We start from the raw sequence: 25522 nt of genomic DNA, 5'->3' as shown, positions 1-25522 counted from the left end.
CATATTACTTTCCTGTGTTCCCAAAATCTCACTTCTTTATCCCTCTGCTCCACCCCAAAACTTGTACATATCACCCTCACTGCTACCATCTCCCTACTACTGCTCTCATCACCTCCTGCTGATACTTCACTCTCCGGCTGACCCAAACACCAGGACTGGAAGACATGTGCACTCGTGTACATCCCGCTCCTATCTTACTTTACTCACCCTTCTTCTTCTCCTAACCTCTGGGGATATCTCCCCAAACCCTGGTCCTCCACTATTTCACCTCCACACCAGGCATCCTCTTTCTTCTGGGAATAGCCGCAATCCCCTCAATTTAACATACTAAATAGTGAAGCGCTGATGTTAATAAAGGACATGCATAACACAACACTATTCAGTGATAAATAGGAACATATTGAAACGATATATCAGAGAGGGGAAATTACATATATAGTGCAAGTGCTTATAAGAGAGTTCATACTGTGTGAAAGTCCATAATAAATCAATTCCAAGTGCAAGGGTCACTACATAACACACAGCAAGCCACGTGGGGTGATCATAGTGCCATATGGTGTGTGGATCAATCCATAAATGGCCAAATTGGCTCTTTTCCTCCTTATTTAGACCCCAAGGGGCCAAAATGCTGTGTGGGTAACCCCCGTATGATCCAGAAAACTTTCCTCGGGATAAGAACACTTAGGAATCCGACCTCAACACTTCTGAACCTTCTCCAGACTCAAGGATTTTGGAACAAGGATGACCGTGGCAGGATATTAGTAAAAACAAAAATATACCATAGTGTAAACCTGCCTTTATTAATGCAAAATAGCAAAGCCAAAAGCACACTCACATGTAAAAAACATATAAACACGCCTTTTCCCATATCATGGGTATACTCATGGTTAGATGCAGCTCCACTAGCTCCACGATAGCTCCAAAATGGCGTCCACGCCGGAAACGACGTCAATGCCCAATCAGCCACTCGATATCAATCCAGCAGGGGCAAACTGAATCAATGTCAAAAATCACTAGAATTAAAGTGATCCCCAATGAGGGTTAGTAAAAAGGTAAATATTATACTTATATGTGAATGAAAAATATAAAAATATGTATAAAAAATAAATAATAAAAAGCCTATAAACATATTTGAAAGGGTACCCATAACCCTACAGTATATAAAAAATATATATTAATAAATAAAAAAATAAAAAGATGACTAGTGATAGTAGCATCATATCCCATGTGGACATACACATGACCAAGGATCACAGATTCTCATATGGAATGGAAATACAATACACAAACCCAGGTAGATCATAATTATACCAAGAGCATCAAGTCTCCTTTAACTTAATACACCCCAAAACTACCAATATATATGGAACATATAGAGGACTACCAGCATCATTAATCACTGATGAAGCAATTCAGGTCGAATTCAATGTTTAAACCTTTAGGTGCTAATGTTTGCATCAGAAATATCCACTTAGACTCGGTCTTACTGAGCGATCTAATTTTATGGCTTCCTCTCTAGTGGCTATTATATTTTTCTATCCCCCAAAACTTCAAGGAGGAGGGGTCCTTATTATGATGGGTCAGGAAGTGTTGGGAGACATTATGTTTCGGATAACCTTTTTAAATATTCTGTATTTGTTCCCAAATCCATTTCCATAAAGGTCTTTTTGTCCTGCCCACGTATTGAAGACCACACTTACATTGGAGTCCATATACAACACCCTCGGTATTACACGAGATAAAATCTCTGATTTTAAACTCCTCCCCACCGTTATTGGCTGTAAAGGTTTTCCGTCTCATGTTATTCCCCTTAGTTTCCCTACATGCAAAACACCTCCTACAGGGGTAAAAACCAATATGGTCCAACAACGTGACCCGCTTGTTCTTAACTGGCGGGTCAAGGACATTTTTAACTAATTTTGTCCGAAGTGTTAGGGCTTTCCTGTAAATAAATCTTGGTTGTTGGGTCAAAATACCGCTTAGAATGGGGTCCATCTTAAGCAGAGGCCAGTGTTTTTTGAAAATACTTTCAACCTTTTTATGATGCATATTGTAATCAAGGATTATAGCTCTCTGTTCCTTCATCTCTTCATCCTCATTCTTTACCTTATCAACCAATAGGGATTCTCTTGGTATATCTCCAACCTTCTTCCGTATATCCTCAACCTCTTCATATGCATACCCTTTATCACAAAATCTATTTCGCACCATTTCTGCCTGTTCCATATAATCATCCTTACTGGTAAAGTTCCTTCTTAGCCTAACGAACTGTCCCTTGGGAATATTACAGAGCCAAGGTGGAAAATGGCAACTGTCCCAGGGGATGTAGCCGTTTCGGTCTACATTCTTGAAGAAGGTTTTTGTGCTGATGACACCTTGATTGATATTAATCTCCAAATCTAAAAAATGTATCTGTGTTTGACTAACTTCCCAAGAGAGCCTAATATTCCTGGTATTCTGATTGAGCTGATCAAGGAAACTGGACAATGAAACTCCATCCCCTTCCCAGAGGATAAACACTTCATCTATATAACGTTTATAGATAACCAATTCTTTGGGAGCTCGGTGATACACAGTTGTCTTTTCCCAATGTGCCATAAACAAATTGGCTATACTTGGGGCAAACCGAGCTCCCATCGCAACTCCTTTGATCTGCTTATAGAATTGTTTATCATACCAAAAATAGTTATGCGATAGGCAGAAATCAAGGCATTCTATAAGAAACTTCCTTTGCTTCCAAGTGACATGACTAAAAGTACTAATGCCCCATTTGGCCAATTGAATGGCCTCATCATGTCCAATTATAGTACATAGTGAGGCTACATCTGCACTCGCTATATATCTCTCGGGATTATCCTCCCCCTTTACTTCATTTAGAATTTGAATAAGATGTCTAGTGTCTCGTAAGTAGGATTTAGTTTGTTTTACTAAAGGTTGAAGAAACAAATCTATATAGTGACCCAATCTCGCAAGTATAGATTGAATACCATTTACAATGGGTCTCCCCGGGGGGTTGGTTGGATCTTTGTGTAATTTTGGCACAGTATAGATAACAGGGATACGGCAGGTCTCAGGAACAAGGTATTTGGACTCCTTATTGTTAAGGATTTTATTATCCACTCCCTTCTTAATGAGTCTAGTTAGTTCCTATTTATAACTCAACGTGGGATCCCGAGGGAGCAATTGATAGGTATTAGTATCAGCTAACTGGTTTTCCAATTCCTTCTCATAATAACTTTTATCTAATAGTACTATACCCCCCCCTTTATCAGCAGGTCTGATTACTACGTTATTCCTTCCAGCCAACTTTTTTACCCCCGATGCTAATCCTGCATTGGGACAAAACTTTGGAACAGAGAGCATTTCTAAATCTTTAATAACCATTCTTTTGAAAGCTTCCACCTGACTATTGCTGGAAATTTGAGGGTTAAAGAGCGACTTATTTCGAAGATTTGAGTGAATGATGTTACTGCTATACGCTCCTGAGGCAATGTTCTTGGATCCTGGTAAGGTAAGAAAATATTTCTTAAGGTTTACTTTCTGAATGAATTTTAGTGTGTCCACAAAGACATCGAATTTGTTAACAGGTTTGGGAGGGGAGAACTTTAGACCTTTATCTAATACAATGAGTTCTTCTTTGGTGAGGGTACTTCCACTTAAATGAAATACCCCTTCACCTACTGTTCTCAATTTCGTTTGTTTCCTCCGCCCTCCTCGACACCCCCTCTTCTTTGGGGGCTTCTCCTTTCTTCCTCTACACTTTTCTCCCTCCCCCTTCTCTCTAAAAAATTAGACTGGGGATAATAGGGTTAAGAGGGTTGATATCCATTGTGCATAGGCACTGGACTTCTTTCTCTATACGGTTAATTCCATCCTTCTACTCGGAATCTAGGGCTAGTATCACGGTAATTCCTATTATCATAGTCCGAGTAATACTCGGGCTTGGGCCTATAGGCATTATCTGTCCTAGATGCATAATTGTTTCTCTGGGGTGGCTGATAGGGTTTCCATGGTTTCTTTTTCTTTTTCTTATTGCCCCTTGGTTTATTATTAAAGGGACCCTCGTAGGGTGGTTTCCAATTGTTACGAGGGGTATGATGGGTGGGTTTAGGATATGACTCTTGTGGATTCTTATAGGACTCCTCATATTGGCCATATGATTTTCTTGGCTGCTCTAATATAACTTCTCTAACGGGAGTAGTATTATTAGATGCTTCCTCATCCATGGAGAGTTGCCATTTAAAGACTTTTTTTAAATCATTGCTATCTCTTTGATATTTCTTCCCTTTTCTATATTTGATCTCCTGATCCAAATGTTCCAAATCTTTATTCAGTCTCTTAGTTAGACTGGTCATCTCTATTGAGTCCTTGTATGGTTCTAATTTTTCTTTCAAATCCCCTATCTGTTGTTCTAAATGCCTCATTTTTTTCTGTTTCCTTTTTAAAAGGAATCAGATTAATTCCAATCCCTTTTCATGAAAAAAGTCAAACCACTCAGTAGTTGACTCTTCATCTTGCATGTAGGGAAACTAAGGGTAATAACATGAAGGGAAAACCTTTACAGCCAATACCGGTGGGGAGGAGTTTAAAATCAGAGATTTTATCTTGTGTAATACCGAGGGTGTTGTATATGGACTCCAATGTAAGTGTGGTCTTCAATACGCGGGCAGGACAAAAAGACCTTTATGGAAACGGATTTGGGAACACATACAAAATATTAAAAAAGGTTATCCAAAACATAATGTCTCCAAACACTTCCTGAACCATCATAATAAGGACCCCTCCTCCTTGAAGTTTTGGGGGATAGAAAAATATAATGGCCACAGGAGAGGAAGCCATAAAATTAGATCGCTCAGTAAGACCGAGTCTAAGTGGATATTTCTGATGCAAACATTAGCACCTAAAGGTTTAAACATTGAATCTGACCTGAATTGCTTCATCAGTGATTTCTGATGCTGGTAGTCATCTATATGTTCCATATATATTGGTAGTTTTGAGGTGTATTAAGTTAAAGGAGACTTGATGCTCTTGGTATAATTATGATCTACCTGAGTTTGTGTATTGTATTTCCATTCCATATGAGAATCTGTGATCCTTGGTCATGTGTATGTCCACATGGGATATGATGCTACTATCACCAGTCATCTTTTTATTTTTTATTTTTTGATTTATTAATACATATTTTTTATATACTGTAGGGTTATGGGTACCCTTTAAAATATGTTTATAGGCTTTTTATTATTTATTTTTTATACATATTTTTATATTTTTCATTCACATAGGTATATTATTTACCTTTTTACTAACCCTCGTTGGGGATCACTTTAATTCTAGTGATTTTTTACATTGATTCAGTTTGCCCCTGCTGGATTGATATCGAGTGGCTGATTGGGCTCCGGCAATATGGCCACAGGGGGCGTCTCGTCTTGTGTCGAGTTAACGCCCCGGCCGCCTATTTAAGGTAGAGCTATCAGAAGGGGCGTTTACCCTGAAGAAGTCACGTGGATCGTGACGCAACGCGTCGGTACGCATTGACAGCACTCCGGGACGCGGTGATGTCGTTTCCGACGTGGATGTCATTGTGGAGCTAGTGGAGCTGCTGATCAGCATCTAACCATGAGTATACCCATGATATGGGAAAAGGCGTTTTTATATGTTTTTTACATGTGAGTGGGCTTTTGGCTTTGCTATTTTGCATTAATAAAGGCAGGTTTACACTATGGTATATTTTTGTTTTTACTAATATCCTGCCACGGTCACCCTTGTTCCAAAATCCTTGAGTCTGGAGAAGGTTCAGAAGTGTTGAGGTCGGATTCCTAAGTGTTCTTATCCCGAGGAAAGTTATCTGGATCATACGGGGTTACCCACACAGCATTTTGGCCCCTTGGGGTCTAAATAAGGAGGAGAAGAGCCAATTTGGCCATTTATGGATTGAACACACACCATATGGCACTGTGATCACCCCACGTGGCTTGCTGTGTGTTATGTAGTGACCCTTGCACTTGGAATTGATTTATTATGGACTTTCACACAGCATGAACTCTCTTATAAGCACTTGCACTATATATGTCATTTCCCCTCTCTGATATATCGTTTCAATATGTTCCTATTTATCACTGAATAGTGTTGTGTTATGCATGTCCTTTATTAACATCAGCGCTTCACTATTTTGTATGTTTTGTTGTTTCATCTACCTTGTTGTTAAGGCAAGTGTGAGCTGCTATTAGTAGGACATCCATTATAGCGCAGGAGGTTTTTTCTATTGTTAATCCCCTCAATTTAATATCAGTCCCCGTGCTCCCAAAAACCACCCTCCCTTTTTCATGTGCGCTCTGGAATGCCCGCTCTGTCTGTAATAAGCTCACCTCTGTCCATGACCTTTTTGTCACCTGCTCCCTTAACCTACTAGCAATTACAGAAACCTGGCTCCAAGCAGCAGATTCTGCTTCCCCAGCAGCACTTTCCTATGGAGGCCTCATCTGGACCCACTCACCCAGACCAGTGGTCAGAAAGGTGGTGGGGTTGGTTTAACAAAGACAAATTCTCCTGCGCTCTAGGGCTCAGACAGGTGGCAAACAGATGGAACCAGGCCTGGAGGGATCGTCCACCAATGCATAAAGGGCTGTGCGGCTACAAAACAAGGCTGGGGAAGCCCAATCAACACTGCAGAATGAAATGAAAACGAGAAGCGCACCAACCTTGCGCATTACCTCAGTAACCAAAATTTATTAATTGTAAAAAATATACTCACAAACAGCGAATAAAATCAGGCATGTAAGTCCTCACAGGGACTTGAAGATAACATGAGTCCCATCAGGGGAGTGGGTGTTCAGTACAGCTGACGCGTTTCGAAGGGGGTCCCTTCTTCCTCAGAGCTAACTGAACTGTGAGTGCTCTCTCCTATATATACTCCTGGACTGAACCTAGGCCCTCCCCACTGGGTTGGGCAGTCTCAGTTTAGTAGGAGGGGCCAAGATATCGTCAACAGACAATCACTATTTGTAATGCCATCAGAGAGAAATGATATAGACAAACGTAAAATATAAAATATATAAAACCACATTTTGCATACACCACTTAGTATGCATGTAATATATCAACTTAGCGATGACACCAATGGAAATGATGATGATAGATAATACATGATGAAACATAATATATAGTAAATACTTAGTCTTATTCCATGATTCATTAGTGAGCGATGTATCAAGTGGACAATTCATCCAGAGGGCTTGTCATGATGCTGGATGAGTGTATAGCAAATAATGTAAAATAGACTTAAGTTGTTAGTCAATGGATGTCTTAATGGATAGGTGTCCATAGTGACACAAACACATGTATATATATATGTAGACATATAAACCCACACACAAACCTTCAACCAGAAGCTGTGTGATGTGTGCTACCAGGCAGCTGCATGTGCTTCATGATCGGATGATGGAGAATCCATGTCTCTGATGGATAGGATTGGATCAGTAATCTTGGATCCGTAATATTGTGTAGTCAGCAGCAGAGGGAGATCTTATGCTTCCCTCTATAGCTGCAGGCTTACCCTGTGTGTGGAACGCACGCTAGTATGGCATGACTGCGCATGCGTGGACTAACATGCACATGCGCAGTATGAGGAGGACAGGTCCGTCGGCGCGATCACGTGAGCGCGCATCACGCGCATCTGACGGCCACTCTGTGCGCGTACACCGACACCGCTCTATTGGGCAAGATACCAGACCTGCCACCCCGCCCCCATCCTCTGACGAGGCTCTAGTTGGGGGAACTGTCTGGGGATTCCCCTCTGACGAACTTGCTGTTGAGTCCACGTCATGTCCAATCAAATGGGGTGGTCAGAAGGCCCTGGCTGCCGCACTCCATAGGTGTAATAAAGTGAAAGACATCAGCATGAGCATATGTATACATGTGTATACACTACATACACATGCGTGTATCTCCTTAGGTGGATATGACAGTAGTGTTGCCGGTGGGTATAAAATATGAGACATATAGGTATGTGTTCACATGAACGCCATCCATGCATCATGTATAGGACATATATAATATATAATGATAAATACAATAAGATAAAATAATAATATGATATAAGATATAATACAACTAAGACTCTATACACATAATTGCACATTAGATATAGAGGTAAAAACCACGATATTAGGCGCTTAAGCACCCTAGTACTGATAAAAGACATTAAAATGATCCAATGATAATACTACTGATAGTGAAAAAGTCTAATATTAGGATACTATGATCCAGCATACAAGGCCATCACTTACACCTCAAACCTAAAGCAATCTATTATTTTTGGTTTTTGGTTTTGTTTCTTAATAGGGTGAATAGTAATAACAGCATATGTATCGAGACCCTGTGTGGAAGATGTATATATTAGGTGTAACCATATAGAATAATATATATACAACAAAATATATAAAGATATGATAGACTTCATATCTATACATTTAAAAAGATCGATGAACCGTGGGCTTGCAGTATGTCGGACATTGCTATGAGGGAAGACAAAATGGTATCACTCTTTTACCATCTGAAACATGCCTTAGAGAGAGAAATTCTATTGTTGCAAAAATATCTAGAAACCCACAGGACCCCTAGAGGCCTTAGAATCACTAAACTATGTAGCTTCTTAGATGAAGATCTAGATAGCAGTTGGAAGGATGAACTCCGCAAATGCAACAGAATTTGGATGAATCTTATAATCCAACAAAGAGAAAGGAATCTACTAAACATTAAATCAGACATCGCCGGTTTACAAGAAGAACTGGCTGCATACACTGATATCCCTACCTTCAATGAATGGGACACCAAGGTCAATGATCAGATTATGCATTTTGAAACTAACACTATTAGTAATAAATCAGACAAATTTGAAAGGGATAGATTAGATTACTCACATGGGTGTGAGTTCAATTGGAAACAGAAGTCTTCCAGTGTACCTGCTCCACAGTCCAATACCCTATGGAACAATACATACCCACCCAGACCTCAAACCTCAAACAATGCATCAGGTCACAATTCACAAGGGCCCTCCAAATTAAAAAATTTATATAAAGGCTCCAAACCCACCTATAATCAGTCTAAGACTCATTATCATAACTCCTACACACATAATAGAAATCAACATGCTACTAACAAGGGACATCATTCCACCAAGCAGTCATATAAATCCACGCACCACAAAACTCATTCATTACACACTAATCACCCCAATGGCCCAGCATCATCATCCACTAGGAACCACACGGGCACCCATTACAAGGGGTCACTAGCCCATGAAAACATTACATTGGAACCACTATCTCCTTACAACTATAGAACAGCTCAGAACTGTCCCAGTTTTCACCAAGATTCCAACCATGTGTCCAGTCACCTAAACTATATGGGCCCAAAGGGACCATTGGATACTGATGGTCATGGTCATATACATTCAGACCAAAATCAATTTCATTTTTTAAGGGAAGCGGCTGCGAACCATTCATTGTCCGCAGCCCCATTAGATCAAACATTACCATCAATTCCCCCAAGGAAAAAGAGAGAAAGCGGACGAGACGAGGAAAGAGAGGGGGAAAGAGACACCAAAAGAGGAAGGAGATAAATAGTAAAGTTCCCCTCTCTACTATTAAAATCTACAACCTATCAAAATCGATCTTTTCTGACTCAGAACTTGAACTCCTGAAAAAGGGTCTCAATTTTGCACCTCCCAACCCACCTAACTTGTTTGAACTGTTTGTGGACCTAAACAAGTTCATTCGGAATCTGACAGTTAAGAGATTTTTTCTCCTCAAAAATGATATTACCACGGACAGTGCCAACAGTGTACACCTTCCACCTAATTCTCCCGTGTTAGACGTTTCACTTGAAAAGCCTATCATAAACATCCTAGAAGACCTTTATACGGAAGGTGCATCTACGGACAGTGATTTAGAATATGTCACCCTCACAGAGATGGCGACTGCCTCCCAGGGAGAAATCATACATACGGGGTTCAAACCCAAATCCACGTTCTATCCGCATTGGGTTAAAGGTCATTTTGTACCTACCTTCTATGAGACAGTACTAACGGATTTTAAGAAAATCTGTAACACGAACGCATTCACACGGAGACATTACCTACAACAGGACCCATTAAAAACCTCACTTAAGATCTTCAAAGAGAACAAGGATGTAGTAATTAGGCAAGCTGATAAAGGAGGAGGTCTGGTCATTCAAGACCGGGATACTTACATTACCGAAGCCCTGAGACTCCTTAATGACCGTCAAACCTATGAAGTCCTATCCAATGACCCCACAGTTCAATATCAATCTAAATACAAATCACTTTTAGAAACAGCACTAACAGAAGAAATACTAACCAAAGAAGAATTTCTCTTTCTATTTGTTAAACATCCTACCACCCCATTCTTTTATCACATTCCCAAAATACATAAGAATAAAGACAATCCCCCTGGTAGACCCATTGTCTCTGGCATAGGTAGCCTGACAAGCAATCTAGGCAGCTATATCGATCACTTCCTTAAAGATATAGTGTCAAATCTTTCATCCTATGTCAAAGATTCCAGTCACATACTGGATATACTGGCAGGTTATAAGTGGGAAGAGGGGTACAGATGGCTTTCCTTGGATGTGGTATCATTATACACGTCCATTAAACATGATCATGGTCTCCGAGCCATTCAGTATTTTCTAGCCAAAAATTCACCACTCCATCACACACAAATCCAATTTCTATACAACTGCATTAAATTTGCCCTAGAGCACAATCATTTTTCCTTTCTGGACAAACACTATCGCCAGATTCAGGGCACCGCTATGGGCGCAAGATTTGCTCCAAGCTATGCAAATATCTTTATGGGATACTGGGAAAACAACTATATCTGGACGAATAATCCCTACAGTGCAAACCTTATCCTATATGGAAGGTATATTGATGATATCATCATCATCTGGAATGGTACAGATTCCCAGCTGGATGGGTTCCTTAAACACTGTGGAAACAATCCGTATGATATCTCATTCACTCATGTGATTGACGATGACAATCTAGTGTTTTTAGACCTAGATCTAAGACATGATATCAATGGCCAGATATGCTCAAAAACACATTTCAAACCTACAGCGGGTAACTCATACTTACACGCCAAGAGCAACCACCATCCCCAATGGATCCGTAATGTTCCCTTTGGACAGTTTTGTAGGTTACAATGCACATGTACTATGGAAAAAGACTACATAGAACAAAGTCTGATCCTTAAAAAGAAATTTGAGGAGAAAGGGTATGATGTACATCTTATTGAAACAGCTTTTAATAAATATCTAGCCCTTTATGATTGCAATCCCACAGACTCTATTGACACGGAAACTGGCCCTAACTCTAAGACCACCACTGGCACTTACAATAAGAACGAAGTACGTTTTTGTACTAGATTTAGCAACAAAGCCTGGGACATCAAACACATTCTGTCCAAAAATTGGAACATTTTAAAAAACGATCCAACTCTAGGAAACGCACTCCCTGATAAACCTACACTAATCTTCAGGAAACCTAGAGACCTTAGGAGCATAATAGCGCCAAGTAGAGTACGCAAAACTAATTACCAGCCGACATCTAACCCGAGTCCGTGGTCAGTGTTATTTGATCAAAAGGGTAGCTACAGATGCAGTGTTCCCAACTGTGGTACATGTGGAGTCATATGGCATCGAAAAAAAGATTTCCTGAGCACGGACGGCAAAAAATATCCCATTAAACAGTTTATAAACTGTGGGACGTCTTTTGTCATCTATGGCCTAATCTGCCCTTGTGGCCTACTATATGTAGGCCGGGCCTCGCGGTGCCTAAGGACACGCATCAGCGAGCATAAAAGCAACATAAAATTGGTAAAAGATAAATACTCAGTCCCCCGCCATTTTAAAGAAAAACATCAGAGTAGTTACGATGGATTGAAAGTCTTCGGAATTGAGGCAATTACAAAGGACTTAGATAGTGGGAGGAGATACCAAGAGCTCTGCAGAAGAGAAAGTTTTAGGATCTTTACATTGGGTACCTTGTCTCCTAGAGGTTTAAACGATGACCTTGAGATTCATACTCTCATCTAGCCACTAGGTAGTGCAAATACAATTAGTTCATCTCTACTTTTTTCCACACTATTTTCATTCTGCGATTTATTATATTAATCATATCTACTAATACATAGTACTGCTGGTATCAGTAATCTGTTGAGTGTAAGGAATGTGGTCACCTATTACTAGCCCTGACAATAATAATCTCTCATCCTACTATACCATACTACAAGTATACATATGGTCCCTTCAGTAGTTTGGTGCAAACTAGTGACTCCCTAAGACTGTTAACATACTGCAAGCCCACGGTTCATCGATCTTTTTAAATGTATAGATATGAAGTCTATCATATCTTTATATATTTTGTTGTATATATATTATTCTATATGGTTACACCTAATATATACATCTTCCACACAGGGTCTCGATACATATGCTGTTATTACTATTCACCCTATTAAGAAACAAAACCAAAAACCAAAAATAATAGATTGCTTTAGGTTTGAGGTGTAAGTGATGGCCTTGTATGCTGGATCATAGTATCCTAATATTAGACTTTTTCACTATCAGTAGTATTATCATTGGATCATTTTAATGTCTTTTATCAGTACTAGGGTGCTTAAGCACCTAATATCGTGGTTTTTACCTCTATATCTAATGTGCAATTATGTGTATAGAGTCTTAGTTGTATTATATCTTATATCATATTATTATTTTATCTTATTGTATTTATCATTATATATTATATATGTCCTATACATGATGCATGGATGGCGTTCATGTGAACAAATACCTATATGTCTCATATTTTATACCCACCGGCAACACTACTGTCATATCCACCTAAGGAGATACACGCATGTGTATGTAGTGTATACACATGTATACATATGCTCATGCTGATGTCTTTCACTTTATTACACCTCTGGAGTGCGGCAGCCAGGGCCTTCTGACCACCCCATTTGATTGGACATGACGTGGACTCAACAGCAAGTTCGTCAGAGGGGAATCCCCAGACAGTTCCCCCAACTAGAGCCTCGTCAGAGGATGGGAGCGGGGTGGCAGGTCTGGTATCTTGCCCAATAGAGCGGTGTCGGTGTACGCGCACAGAGTGGCCGTCAGATGCGCGTGATGCGCGCTCACGTGATCGCGCCGACGGACCTGTCCTCCTCATACTGCGCATGTGCATGTTAGTCCACGCATGCGCAGTCATGCCATACTAGCGTGTGTTCCACACACAGGGTAAGCCTGCAGCTATAGAGGGAAGCATAAGATCTCCCTCTGCTGCTGACTACACAATATTACGGATCCAAGATTACTGATCCAATCCTATCCATCAGAGACATGGATTCTCCATCATCCGATCATGAAGCACATGCAGCTGCCTGGTAGCACACATCACACAGCTTCTGGTTGAAGGTTTGTGTGTGGGTTTATATGTCTACATATATATATACATGTGTTTGTGTCACTATGGACACCTATCCATTAAGACATCCATTGACTAACAACTTAAGTCTATTTTACATTATTTGCTATACACTCATCCAGCATCATGACAAGCCCTCTGGATGAATTGTCCACTTGATACATCGCTCACTAATGAATCATGGAATAAGACTAAGTATTTACTATATATTATGTTTCATCATGTATTATCTATCATCATCATTTCCATTGGTGTCATCGCTAAGTTGATATATTACATGCATACTAAGTGGTGTATGCAAAATGTGGTTTTATATATTTTATATTTTACGTTTGTCTATATCATTTCTCTCTGATGGCATTACAAATAGTGATTGTCTGTTGACGATATCTTGGCACCTCCTACTAACCTGAGACTGCCCAACCCAGTGGGGAGGGCCTAGGTTCAGTCCAGGAGTATATATAGGAGAGAGCACTCACAGTTCAGTTAGCTCTGAGGAAGAAGGGACCCCCTTCGAAACGCGTCAGCTGTACTGAACACCCACTCCCCTGATGGGACTCATGTTATCTTCAAGTCCCTGTGAGGACTTACATGCCTGATTTTATTCGCTGTTTGTGAGTATATTTTTTACAATTAATACATTTTGGTTACTGAGGTAATGCGCAAGGTTGGTGCGCTTCTCGTTTTCATTTCATTCTGCGGTGGGGTTGGTTTGCTTCTATCCCCACTGAACACCTTTCAAGTCCTCCCTTACCCTCCCTCTCTATCCTTCTCTTCTTTCGAGACTCACTGCATCCGGCTGTTTTCTCCCATTTCTCTGAGGATTGCAGTGATCTATCGGCCTCCTGGACCGGTGTCCCGCTTTCTTGATAATTTCTCCACCTGGCTACCCTACTTTCTCTCCTCTGAACTACCTACTATCATTCTCGGAGATTTTAACATCCCTATTAATGTCAACAACCCGGCTACATCCCAACTCTTCAACATAACCTCATCTTTTTCATTAGCACAGTGTATACCGTCCTCCACTCACTCTGATGGGCATACATTAGACCTTGTTTTCTCCCATCTTTGCACTCTCTACAACCTCACAAACACCCCCTTTCCTCTCTATGATCACAATCTCATCACCTTCACAGTCTCCTCGTCTTCAAACACCTATCCCTCCAAGCAGCAAACAATTACCCACAGAAACCTTCACAACTTGAACCCTGCTCCTTTCCACTCTGCAACTGACCAACTCTATGACAGAATCTCTCCCCTGTCCTGCCCTGACCTGGCCACTGCTGTCTATAACAGTTTGTTTTCATCTGCAATAGACTCACTTGCTCCTCTAACAACACGAAGCATCAGGCCCCGACCGTTACAACCGTGGCAGACTGACGACACCAGAAAACTTAAACGACATAGTCATGCACTGGATCTCAACAAGCATTCACCCTATATAAATCTGCTTTCTTAACATTCAAGTCCTCCCTTCATGCTGCCAAACAAGCCTACTTTGTCACTCCTATTAATACCTTGTCATCCAGTCCTCGTTGTCTCTTCTCTACTTTTAACTCTCTACTTTCTCCACCTCCACCCAGTACCTCACTCACTGTTCACGAGATTGCAGATCATTTCAAATACAAGACTGACACAATTCGTAGGGGCATTGCCACTGCACAGACATCCATCCCACTTAGCATACCATATACTAAACCTCCCTCAACACTTTCCTCTTTTGACCTTGCTACTACCATAGAAGTCACTAAGGTTTTCTCAGAAGCCCGTCTCACTACCTGCCCCCTGGCTTCTGTCCCCTCACAACTACTACGGTCACCCTCTTCTTCCATCCTATGCTCCCTCACTCACATCTTCAATCTTTCCCTCTCTACCGCTGCCTTCCCCTCCCCTCTAAAGCATGCGCACATCACTCCCATACCTAAAAAGCCCTCCCTGGACCCCAACAACCTGAACAACTTAAGACCCATCTCCCTGCTGCCATTTACCTCTAAACCCCCAGAACGCTTAGTCTACAATCGCCTGAGCTCCCACCTCACTGACAACAACCTTCTTGACCCTTTACAGTCTGGCTTTCACTCACTACACTGAAACTGCCCTACTAAAACTCACTAATGATCTACTAACTGCTAAAACCAATGGCCACTACTCTTACTATTTGATCGCTCTGAGGCTTTTGATACTGTTAACCATCCCCTCCTCCTCAAAATACTCGACTCTCTTGGCCTCCGAGACCTCCTGCTCTCTCCTGTCTCTTCTCCTACCTATCACAGCGCTCCTTCAGCATTACCTATAACTCTGGCTCCTCCTCTGCATTCCCTCTTTCTGTAGGGGTCCCTCAAGGTTCTGTCCTTGGACCCCTACTCTTCTCCATCTACACCTCCTCCCTTGGTAACTTGACAAACTCCCATGGCTTTAAGTACCATCTCTATGCTGATGACACACAAATCTATCTTTCTACCCCTCACCTCACCCCTTCAGTCTCCACTCGCATTACTAACTTACTGACATATCGGCATGGATGTCACTCCACTTCCTCAAACTCAGTCTTTCCAAAACTGAGCTCTTAGTATTCCCTCCAGCCCGTGCCCCCTCCCCTGACTTCTCCATCAAGATCAATAACACAATCATCAGTCCCTCCAAACATGCCAGGGTACTAGGTATAATCCTAGACTCCCATCTGTCCTTTCAGCCCCAAATCCAATCGCTGTCCAAATCTTGTAGACTCCGCAACATCTCCAAGAGACGCCCATTCCGAACCTCGGAAACCACTAAGCAACTTATTCACTCCCTTGTTATATCTTGCCTTGACTGTTGTAACTCCCTCCTCATTGGCCTACCTCATCACAGGCTATCCCCTCTTCAGTCTATCATGAATGCTGCTGCCAGACTCATCCACCTTACTAACCGTTCTGTATCTGCCACCCCTCTCTGCCAATCCCTCCACTGGCTTCCCGTTGCCCAATGGATAAAATTCAAAAAACTAATAATGTATAAAGCCATTTATAACTCTGCCCCAAATTACATCACCGATCTTGTCTCTAAATATCACCCAAACCGTACTCTCCGCTCCTCGCAAGACCTCCTACTTTCTGGCTCCCTGATCTCTTCCTCCCATGCTTGTCTCCAGGACTTCTCAAGAGCTTCCCCCGTCCTCTGGAACTCTCTACCCCAATTTATCAGACTATCGCCTACTCTGCTCACGTTTAGGCTATCTCTGAAAACCTATCTCTTCAGGGAAGCCTATCCTGCCCTCAGCTAATACTGGAATCTTCTACTCTTCCAACCAGTCCATCCCCCACAGTTACTACCTTTTGTACCACTAGCCCCTCCCTCCTAGATTGTAAGCTTCAAGGAGCAGGGCCTTCAAATCCCTCTTGTATTGAACTGTATTGTTGCTGTATTGTCTCCCGTTGTAAAGCGCTGAGCAAATTGTTGGCGCTATATAAATCCTGTATAACAACAATTTCCTGTACTTTGTCTGCAGTCCATTGGTTCAGAATATTTTTTTTTCTTGTTTTACGCCTCTAAAACCTAGGTGCGTCTTATGGTCAGGTGCGTCCTATGGAGCGAAAAATATGGTACATGTTTTTCCAGTACTCCGCATTTTTGTTCTACAACATCCATTCTATAAGAGACCGCTGCACTTGCTAGCTCCGGGCCTTCGCCTTTGCACACTTCCGCCCTCAGTTTGATCCCCTTCCGTCAAGCGGCTGGCGAGTGGTGAAGGCCTCCGCGCATGCGCTCTTGACACTCTTGTACAGTGCGCATGCGCAGTATCAAATAGTACACATCCTTCCAGAGCAACGGGAGACACTACATCCATAACGTGCTCACACACATAGAGGACATCATTATGGCCGGCCCATTGCCATCATCCTTTGCCCCTGCAACCACTCTGCGGCAGGGTAAGTCTACCTGTACAGTGATCTCTTAGTTTTGCATTTAATATGCATGTACTTCAACAATACCTTCACTAGCAATTTTTCATTCTGAGATGGGGATTCGATTTGATTACCTTGAGCGCCACTGACACATTAATATGACCCTAAGATGACTCTTCATTTGGGCATAACCTGGTAGGCTCCACCCCTATCTTTTGCACAGAGGGGGTGAGGTTAGCTTTCCCTTATCATTTGGTCCCTTATATATGAACCATCAATATGTATAAGATTTTCAGCTCTGAGGAAGGGAGTTCGACTCTCAAAATGTGTTAGCATTTTCCACCAAAGTACCCCGCAGTCTGGAACAGTCATCTTTGGCTCCTTGTCTCTGTTTTTATGACATTTTTGATTTGTGAGTATGCATTTGTATATCACGGTAATGTACAAGGAGAGTGTGCCCTGTTTTATTCTTTTTTGCTGATTTCTATGCAGCCAGAGGAGCAACAGGAGAGGAGGAGGAGAGCACACTAGGTACACTGCATTACAGTGTACAGTACATCACAGAGTACAGTGTGCTACAGTGTACAGTGCATTATACTGCATTCACACCTGAGCGTTTTGTAGCACAAAACGCTCAGGGGAAAAAAAATTTATATTACTCTATGGAGATGGTTCACATCTCCACTCCAAGTCCCCTGAAGTAAAATGCCTGAAGCTTAAAAAAGTTTTAGAAATACATTTGTAGCTCAAATTGGGCAGATTTGCACGGTTTTATTCCCAAAACCTAGCAACAAATGATGCAATAGATGATATTGGGCACAATTCACATAGCGGTATCTTACCACATTCGAGTATGTAGCCTATATACACCGCATAGCATTTTTTAAAAATAACTCTGAATTCACTAAAAAACACTACTAAAATACCGCATTAGTTATTTTATTAAGTCATGCAGTATTTTAGTAGTGAAAACCATGCGTTAATGTTTCAGCTGTCAGCAGGGTTCCCCAGTGACAGCTGAATGTAAAAGAAAGAATTGCCTGCAATTAAAAAATATTTAAAAAAAGGTGTGGGATCCCCCCCTCCATCCATACCAAGCCCTTTGGATCTCGTATGGATTTTGAGTAGAACCCCCACGCCCAAAAAAAAAAAAAAAGTATGGGGCCCCTCTCAAAATCTATACCAGACCTTTATCCGAGCATGCAACCCGGCAGGTCAAAAAACTAGAGGGGAGAGTGAGCGCCCCCCCAAACCATACAAGGCCACATGCCCTGAACACGGGGGGTGCTTTGGGGCAGGGGCCTCACTCCTCCACCCCAAAGCACCTTGTCCCCATGTTGATGGGGACAAGGGCCTCTTCCCCGCAAACTTGGCCTGTGGTTGTGGGGGTCTGTGGGCTGGCGGCTTATCGGAATCTGGAATCAAGGGGGCCCCCAGATCCCAGCCCCCCCCATGTGAATGAGTATGGGGTACATTGTACCCCTTTCCATTCACAAAAAAAAACTGTAGTGTGAAAAAAGACAGGAGACAGGCTTTGACAAGTCCTATATTAAAAGGACAATAAAAGAATGTCTCCCGAAGTAGGAGTAGAAGTAAAAAAGGCTCCGCTTCAGAAGCTGGCTCCCACCATCTGACTGCTCCGCTGGCTTGACAGTTCTTAAACATGTAAGGGTACATTGATATATTAGATAAATAGTAGCATCAAAGCAGTAACAAAAAATGTATTAAAAATCTGTCTCCTGTCTTTTTTCACACTACAGTTTTTATTTGTGAATGGGTAGTAGTACCATGTACCCCATACTCATTCACATAGTGTAGGGGGCTGGGATCTGGGGGCCCCCTTGCTAAAGGGGGCTTCCAGATTCTGATAAGCCCTCCCGCCCGCAGGCCCCCACAACCACAGCCCAAGGTTGTGGGGAAGAGGCGCTCATCCCCATCAACGTGGGGACAAGATGATTTGAGGGGGGAGCCCCCTCTGCCCAAAACCACACCCCCGTGTTGAGAGCATGTGGCCTGGTATGGTTCGGGGGGGGGGCGCTCGCTCATCCCTCCCTTTCCTGACCTGCTGGGCTGCATGCTCAGATAAGGGACCCCAATCCATGTTTAAAAATAATTTTGGTGTGGGGGTTCCCTTCAAAATCCTAACCAGACCCAAAGGACTTGATATGGATGGAGGGGGGACCCCATGTAAGTTTTTGTAATTGCCGTCTTTTTTTTTTTTTCTTACATTCAGCTGTCAGTGGGGAACTCCGCTGACAGCTGATTACTCATAGGTTGTTAGGGATTCGGCAGCCCATTTTTCTCTATCGGCTAATAAAAAACCACCAAAGCTTAAAACGGCTAAAAACGCTGTGCTCAGATGTCAATCGAGCCTTAGAGTCCAGTGCATTAGAGTTTACAGTTTACAGTGTGTTACAGTTTACAGTGCATTACAGTGTTCAGTGTGTTTTAGAGTGCAGTGTGGTACAGTGTACAGTATGTTACAGTGTCCAGTGCATTACAGAGTATAGTGTGTTACAGTGTCCAGTGCATTACAGAGTCCAGTGCGTTACACTTTACAGTGTGTTACAGTTTACAGTGCATTACAGAGTACGTGTGACAGAGTACAGTGCGTTACAGTGTTCAGTGCGTTACAAAGTACAGTGCGTTACAGAGCACAATGTGTTATAGTGTACAGTGCATTTTAAATATTGTATGGTGTTTTCCAGTTTCAGGCCATTCAAAATAAGATATGTTCGGTGTGCATAGGAATTTGTTCTTATGTATTTCAAACTATAGTCTGGTCCCCAATAGTTTGAAGGTCAGTAAACTGGCCCCTGTTGTATAAATTTGTGGCCCCCTGGTGTAATATGTCAGCACCACACTAATATTTACTAAATTAACGACTGTGGAACATTAACAGGTCTAGAGGAAGAAATACTATGTTTGGCCACGCAAACAACACATTAGAACATAAGTAAATGTTTTGTGGTCTACTGACACACTACAGGTGCTATAGGCAGCTGAAAATTAGCTAAATTAAAAACACACATACAAAAAACAGGATTGGCCAAATATGTAGAGAAGGATACATTTGTCTACAGGTAATAGTGTTGTATAGCACATTATAAATACTGTATAACAATAATTTTTTGTTTGTAGCTAAGAATGTCAGTAATGTATTCTCTAACAACATTGTAAGCGTACCTCTAGTGAAGTTTGTCCACATAGGTGCTCTGAGAGAACGTTAGATTTCCATGTGCATCCTATTTATAGTAAATTCACCATTGGCGTCTGTACGTGTGCGATTTCTGGGTGGGTATATATATATGCGCGAGTACGCTCTCAGCCCCGTGGGTGAAGATGGCAGATGAGGATGAAGTATTCTATACTGCACTTACAGTGTTTATTCAAGCATTTTTTGAGGCGGCTGAACAGGAAGATGCGGCATATCACCGAGCTGCTGCTCCTGCTCCTTTTGCCCGCATAACCGGGCCATGACTTTTTACAGTACGTGCATATGTACAAAATATGCGGGACTCTGATATTGCAGGTTTCGTTTAGGACAAGCTGCAATTGTGCTCATAGAGGAAAAAACTGCGCACACCACAGGGCGCAGTCATGCTACACCTGGGATGGTCAAGTTAGTGACAACTCTGTATATCTTGGGTTGGGGCAGCTTCCAAACTCCTCTGGACTTATTGTTGGGATAAGTCAACCAACTGTGTCCAGGATGTTTATGCAGGTCCTAGATGACATTCTTGACCTGGTGCCCCAATTTATTCACTAGTCACAAAATGAAGGCAAGTGGAATGACGTGAACGTGGCTTTTTACCACCGTGGACAAATACCACAAATCCGGGGGGCCATAGCTTGCACACACGTGACAGAGCCTCCAGGGTAAATGAAGTGGACTATCGGAACCATAAGCAGTACCACTCCCTCAACATCCAAGTTATCTGTGACATCAGACAGCATATCATAAGTGTTCAGATGGGTTTTCCAAGGTAGTGCCATGATTCCTTCATACTTCAGCAGTCGGGCGTATACGAGAAGTTTAAGAGTGGCCAAATGCCAGCTGGCTGGCCTATTGGTAAAGTGTTGTGTTTGTGGCTCCATATGAACTATAATGTTGCATACATGTTACCAAAGTTGACATAAGGCCAGGCCCTGGAGTTATGTGCCCTCTGTGCATGGCTGTCACAGCAATAACATGATCATAAAGCTAACCTTTGCACGCATACATCCAGCCCTTTCCCTGCCCCACTGAGGACTGTGCTGGGAGCTCCCTCTCAGCCCAGCAAAACGTTGACATAAGGTCACATAGATGTGGACTCTAGGCCCTGAAACAAATACAAGAGGATGCATATATGCACCACATCAGCAGATAATGGGGAAAAGAGATGAGTAAGGTCTGTTTATTACAACACTGACTTAATGCCCTAAAGTGCTTTGACATTCACATTGAACAAAAGCTGGTCAGTGTAAAATATAGAAAGGCAAAGAAAATCTAGGTAGAAACCAACCTTAGAAATAATGTACGGTTTGAACTTCAATAGGTGATCACATTCCCTCTGTTCTCCACTGCATAAGAAGAGAGAGAGAATGTATTATGAAGCAATGTATGTACACCCTGGTTAGCAACAAGCCAATATAGCAATCCCCTTCTGTGCCCCCATCCTGTCTGCTTTTTCCACCCTAACTGTAGAGGCTGACTATAGCCAGCTACAACTATGGTGTACAGCAACCTGTCAAGGCGCTTGTTAAGATGTTATTCCTCTGTCCACACTAAGTTAGGGGATGCATGAATGAGTCAATTTCTGTGTCTGGCAACCCTGGTGTCAGAGATGAAAATTGTGTAATGTCTGGCCTGGTTTAGTGCCACAAATAGACACACATATACCATACTAGTGACTACTACTACTACTACTACATACTACTACTTGACCACATTTTTTCTTTTTTTTACAGGGGATGCCAGCTATCCACTGCTGACAAGAGCCTCTTCCCCACAACCCTGGCCTGTGGTTGTGGGGGTCTGCGGTCGTGATGTCACTGGGTGGCCCCATCACTTACATATTTAAGAACTGTCAAGCCAACGGAGCAGTCAGATGGCCAGGAGCCAGCGTCGGTAGTGGAGCCTTTTTTTTTTGGGTAGCGGCGGTGGCGAGCATCATGATTGACGTTGGATCTACTTCGGGGAACATTCTTTTATTTTCCTTCTTTTCATAAAGGACTTGTCAAAGACTGTCTCCTACAGTTTTTTTGTGAATGGGTAGCGGTACCATGTACCCCATACTCATTCACGTAGGGGGGCTGGATCTGGGGGCCCCTTTGCTAGAGGAGGCTTCCAGATTCCAATAAGCCCCCAGCCCGCAGACCCCCACAAACATAGGCCAGGGTTGTGGGGAAGAGGCCTTTGTCACCATCAACATGGGGACAAGGTGCTTTGGGGGGAGCCCCCCCTGCCCCAAAGCACCCCCCCATGTTGAGGGCATGTGGCCTAGTATGGTCCAGGTTGAGGCACCCCCTTTTCTTACCTGTCGGGCTGCATGCTCGGATAATACGGGTTTTGTACGGATTTTGGGGGGACCCCCACGCCAATTTTTTTCTAACTTTGGCGTGGGGGTTCCCCTCAAAATCCATACCAGACCCAGAAAGGTTTTAATTAGTTTAATTGCCAGAAATTCTTTTACATTCAGCTGTCAGTGGAGAACCCCGCTGACAGCTGAAACATTAACACATGGTTTTCACTACTAAAATACCGCATGACTTGATAAAATAACTCATGCTGTATTTTAGCAGCATTTTTTTGGTGAATTCAACCTTTTTTTTTTTTTTAGTTTCAATATTTTTTATTTAAGTTTTTAAAGACATAACAGGGTAATGGTATACGGTTCAACAACAAAAAAAAAATGTTGTAATACAGTATAGAGATGAGTATTGTACCCCCCCCCCCCCCGGAAATTGGGGGGTGTTGTAAAGGTCTATAAGACAATGTCATCAGAGGTATTCTAGGTAGTGTGTTGAACTTGGTGAAGTGTATGGGGTATTGGGGGAGTATTAAAGAGAAGGTAGGGAGAGGAAAGGAGGGAGGGTATGTAACTTGGTAGGGGAGGAAGTACCAGTCTAGGGCTAGTTAATGTTATCAGTTGTGATCTATTTATCAAAGTTGTATGGAGCAATTTGAATTGCTTAACCATCGAGCCCATTGAGGATGAAATGTATGTTGAGAGAAGTTATTTAATGCTAATCTCTTTTCCATGTCACATTGAAAATTGAGATCGTGGATCAGGGATGTGAGAGAGGGAGTGTTGGTGGTGTTCCAAAGTCTAGTGATGTTAACTTTGTCTGCGAAAAGTGCATAGGTAATGATGTTGCGGGAGTTAGGTGGAAATTTTTCGATTCCGATATGTAGGAGTGCTAAAGAAAGATTTGGGGTGATCGGGATTCCAGATATTTCAGAAATTAAATTGAAAATGCTATTCCAGTAGGATCTAATTGTTTTGCAGGACCAGAGGATGTGCAGTGTTGAACCGATTTCACCACATTGTCTCCAGCAAGAAGGGGGGTGGTTTGGATAGTAGGTAGAGAGCTTGACGGGAGTTAGGTACCATTGGTGAAGGATTTTGTATAGAATGTCTGTGATTTTACAGATCAATAGATGGTAGTGGCCTTGTGTATCCACTGTTTCAGAGATAAATTGAATTTGGAGGGAGTCTCTTATGGCTGTGATGACCCCGTTTTTTTTCTTCTGGTCAACACATGTAGGTTGAGGAATAGTGGTGGATATTGAACTTGGGGATTTTAGTAGAGGCGAAGTGGGTCTCTTGTAGCAATAGTACATCCGCTTGTAGAGAACGAGCTTCTCTGGAGAGTAAGGATCTTTTATAGGGCAAGTTGAGGCCTCTAACATTTAGCAATGATATATTAATAATTTTTTCTTTTGTTGGTGGTTTGAATAAGGTATTGATGTTGTTTTGGAGGTAGTGGAGAGAAATGGGGTTCTTCATGGCATGGGTAGCGATCATCCCATGGGAATCTGTTATGGGTTCACGTCGATCGTTGTCGTGGAAGGAAGTTTTCATCTTGAACTGGAGGACTATGAGGAGGGTAGTTTTGTACTAATTGACTGGTACTGTGGGGAAGGAGAAGGAATAAAAAGGACTTGCAAAAAATACAAGGAACAAGGGTAGCATTATATGCTACTACATAAGATGGAGGCTTGAGTAAGCATGATTCGCTAAAGGAATCATGCTGGGAAGCAACTTGAACTATTAGGAAGTCCATACAGGGCTGCTTGCCAGTTTTATTTGTTTATGGAGCAAAACCTATTTTGTGGATGGCTGAAAAGTGCAGGTCGGTTTGAGGTCATGACCATTCTGCGTCCATTTGTTGCGGCCAGTTGGAGGCGGGTTGGTGAGAGTCCACCAGAATGATGCTCCACATTTTCAGAAGTTCTATACCTGCTTCTAGGGTTTTGATCGTGTGAATTCTGCCTTGGTGTTTAACGGTTAGTTTCGTGGGGAAACCTCATTGATATTCTATTCTGTGGTTTCGCAGTGCTTTCGTTATGGGGATGAGTTTCTTACGGTTGCGGAGTGTCATTTTGGATAAATCAGTAAATAACTTGATCTTTGCATGTGCTGCAGGGATTGAATTGGGATTTCTGGCGGCTAACATTATTCTCTCTTTCACGTGATAAAAATGTATGAGCGCCAATGTATCTCTGGGGATTGCGGCCGGTAAGAATGATGGTTTGGGGATTCGATGTGCCCAGTCTATGGCTAGTTCCACATCCGTGAGTGTAGGGATGATGTGTTTCATAAATTGTTGGATGAATGGGATTATGGCGTCCGCTGTGATAGACTCAGGTATACAGCGGAATTTGATGTTGTTTCATCTAGAGCGATCTTCTAGGTCTGCTAGTTTGAGGTTTATTTGGTCAATCTCAGTTTCATGGTCTGCGTGTGCATCTATGAGGTCATTATGTGTGGTACACATTTCTCCTATTTTATTTTCAATATGGTGAATGCGTTGTTCTTGCTTTTGTACTGTATTGGAAATTTTGGATAAAGTCGTCGTCAGGTCGCTATGGAGCATTTCTCGCAGAGAAAGAAGCATGTTTCTCATCAAGATTTCCGTG

At 42.2% G+C, this 25522-nt stretch overlaps 1 protein-coding gene across 10 annotated transcripts in view; it reads right to left on the bottom strand.

Moving 5' to 3' along the window:
- CHADL (chondroadherin like) overlaps positions 1 to 25522 on the bottom strand; it is a 414651-nt gene that overhangs the window by 16971 nt on the left and 372158 nt on the right. Inside the window, exon 6 of one of the 10 annotated variants that reach the window (XM_089683624.1) lies at positions 21903 to 21960. The exons of the other annotated variants lie outside the window; for them this stretch is intronic. Within the exon in view, the coding sequence (XP_089539750.1) occupies positions 21903 to 21960 (58 nt within the window). The remainder of the gene's footprint in view (positions 1 to 21902; positions 21961 to 25522) is intronic. 10 annotated transcript variants of the gene reach the window in all.

Source organism: Staurois parvus, unplaced genomic scaffold (assembly GCF_062004578.1).
Source record: "Staurois parvus isolate SC_StPar_1 unplaced genomic scaffold, SC_StPar_1.0 ptg000316l, whole genome shotgun sequence".
In the NCBI taxonomy this organism is placed as follows: domain Eukaryota; kingdom Metazoa; phylum Chordata; class Amphibia; order Anura; family Ranidae; genus Staurois; species Staurois parvus.
This window is presented reverse-complemented; position numbering and strand designations above follow the sequence as displayed.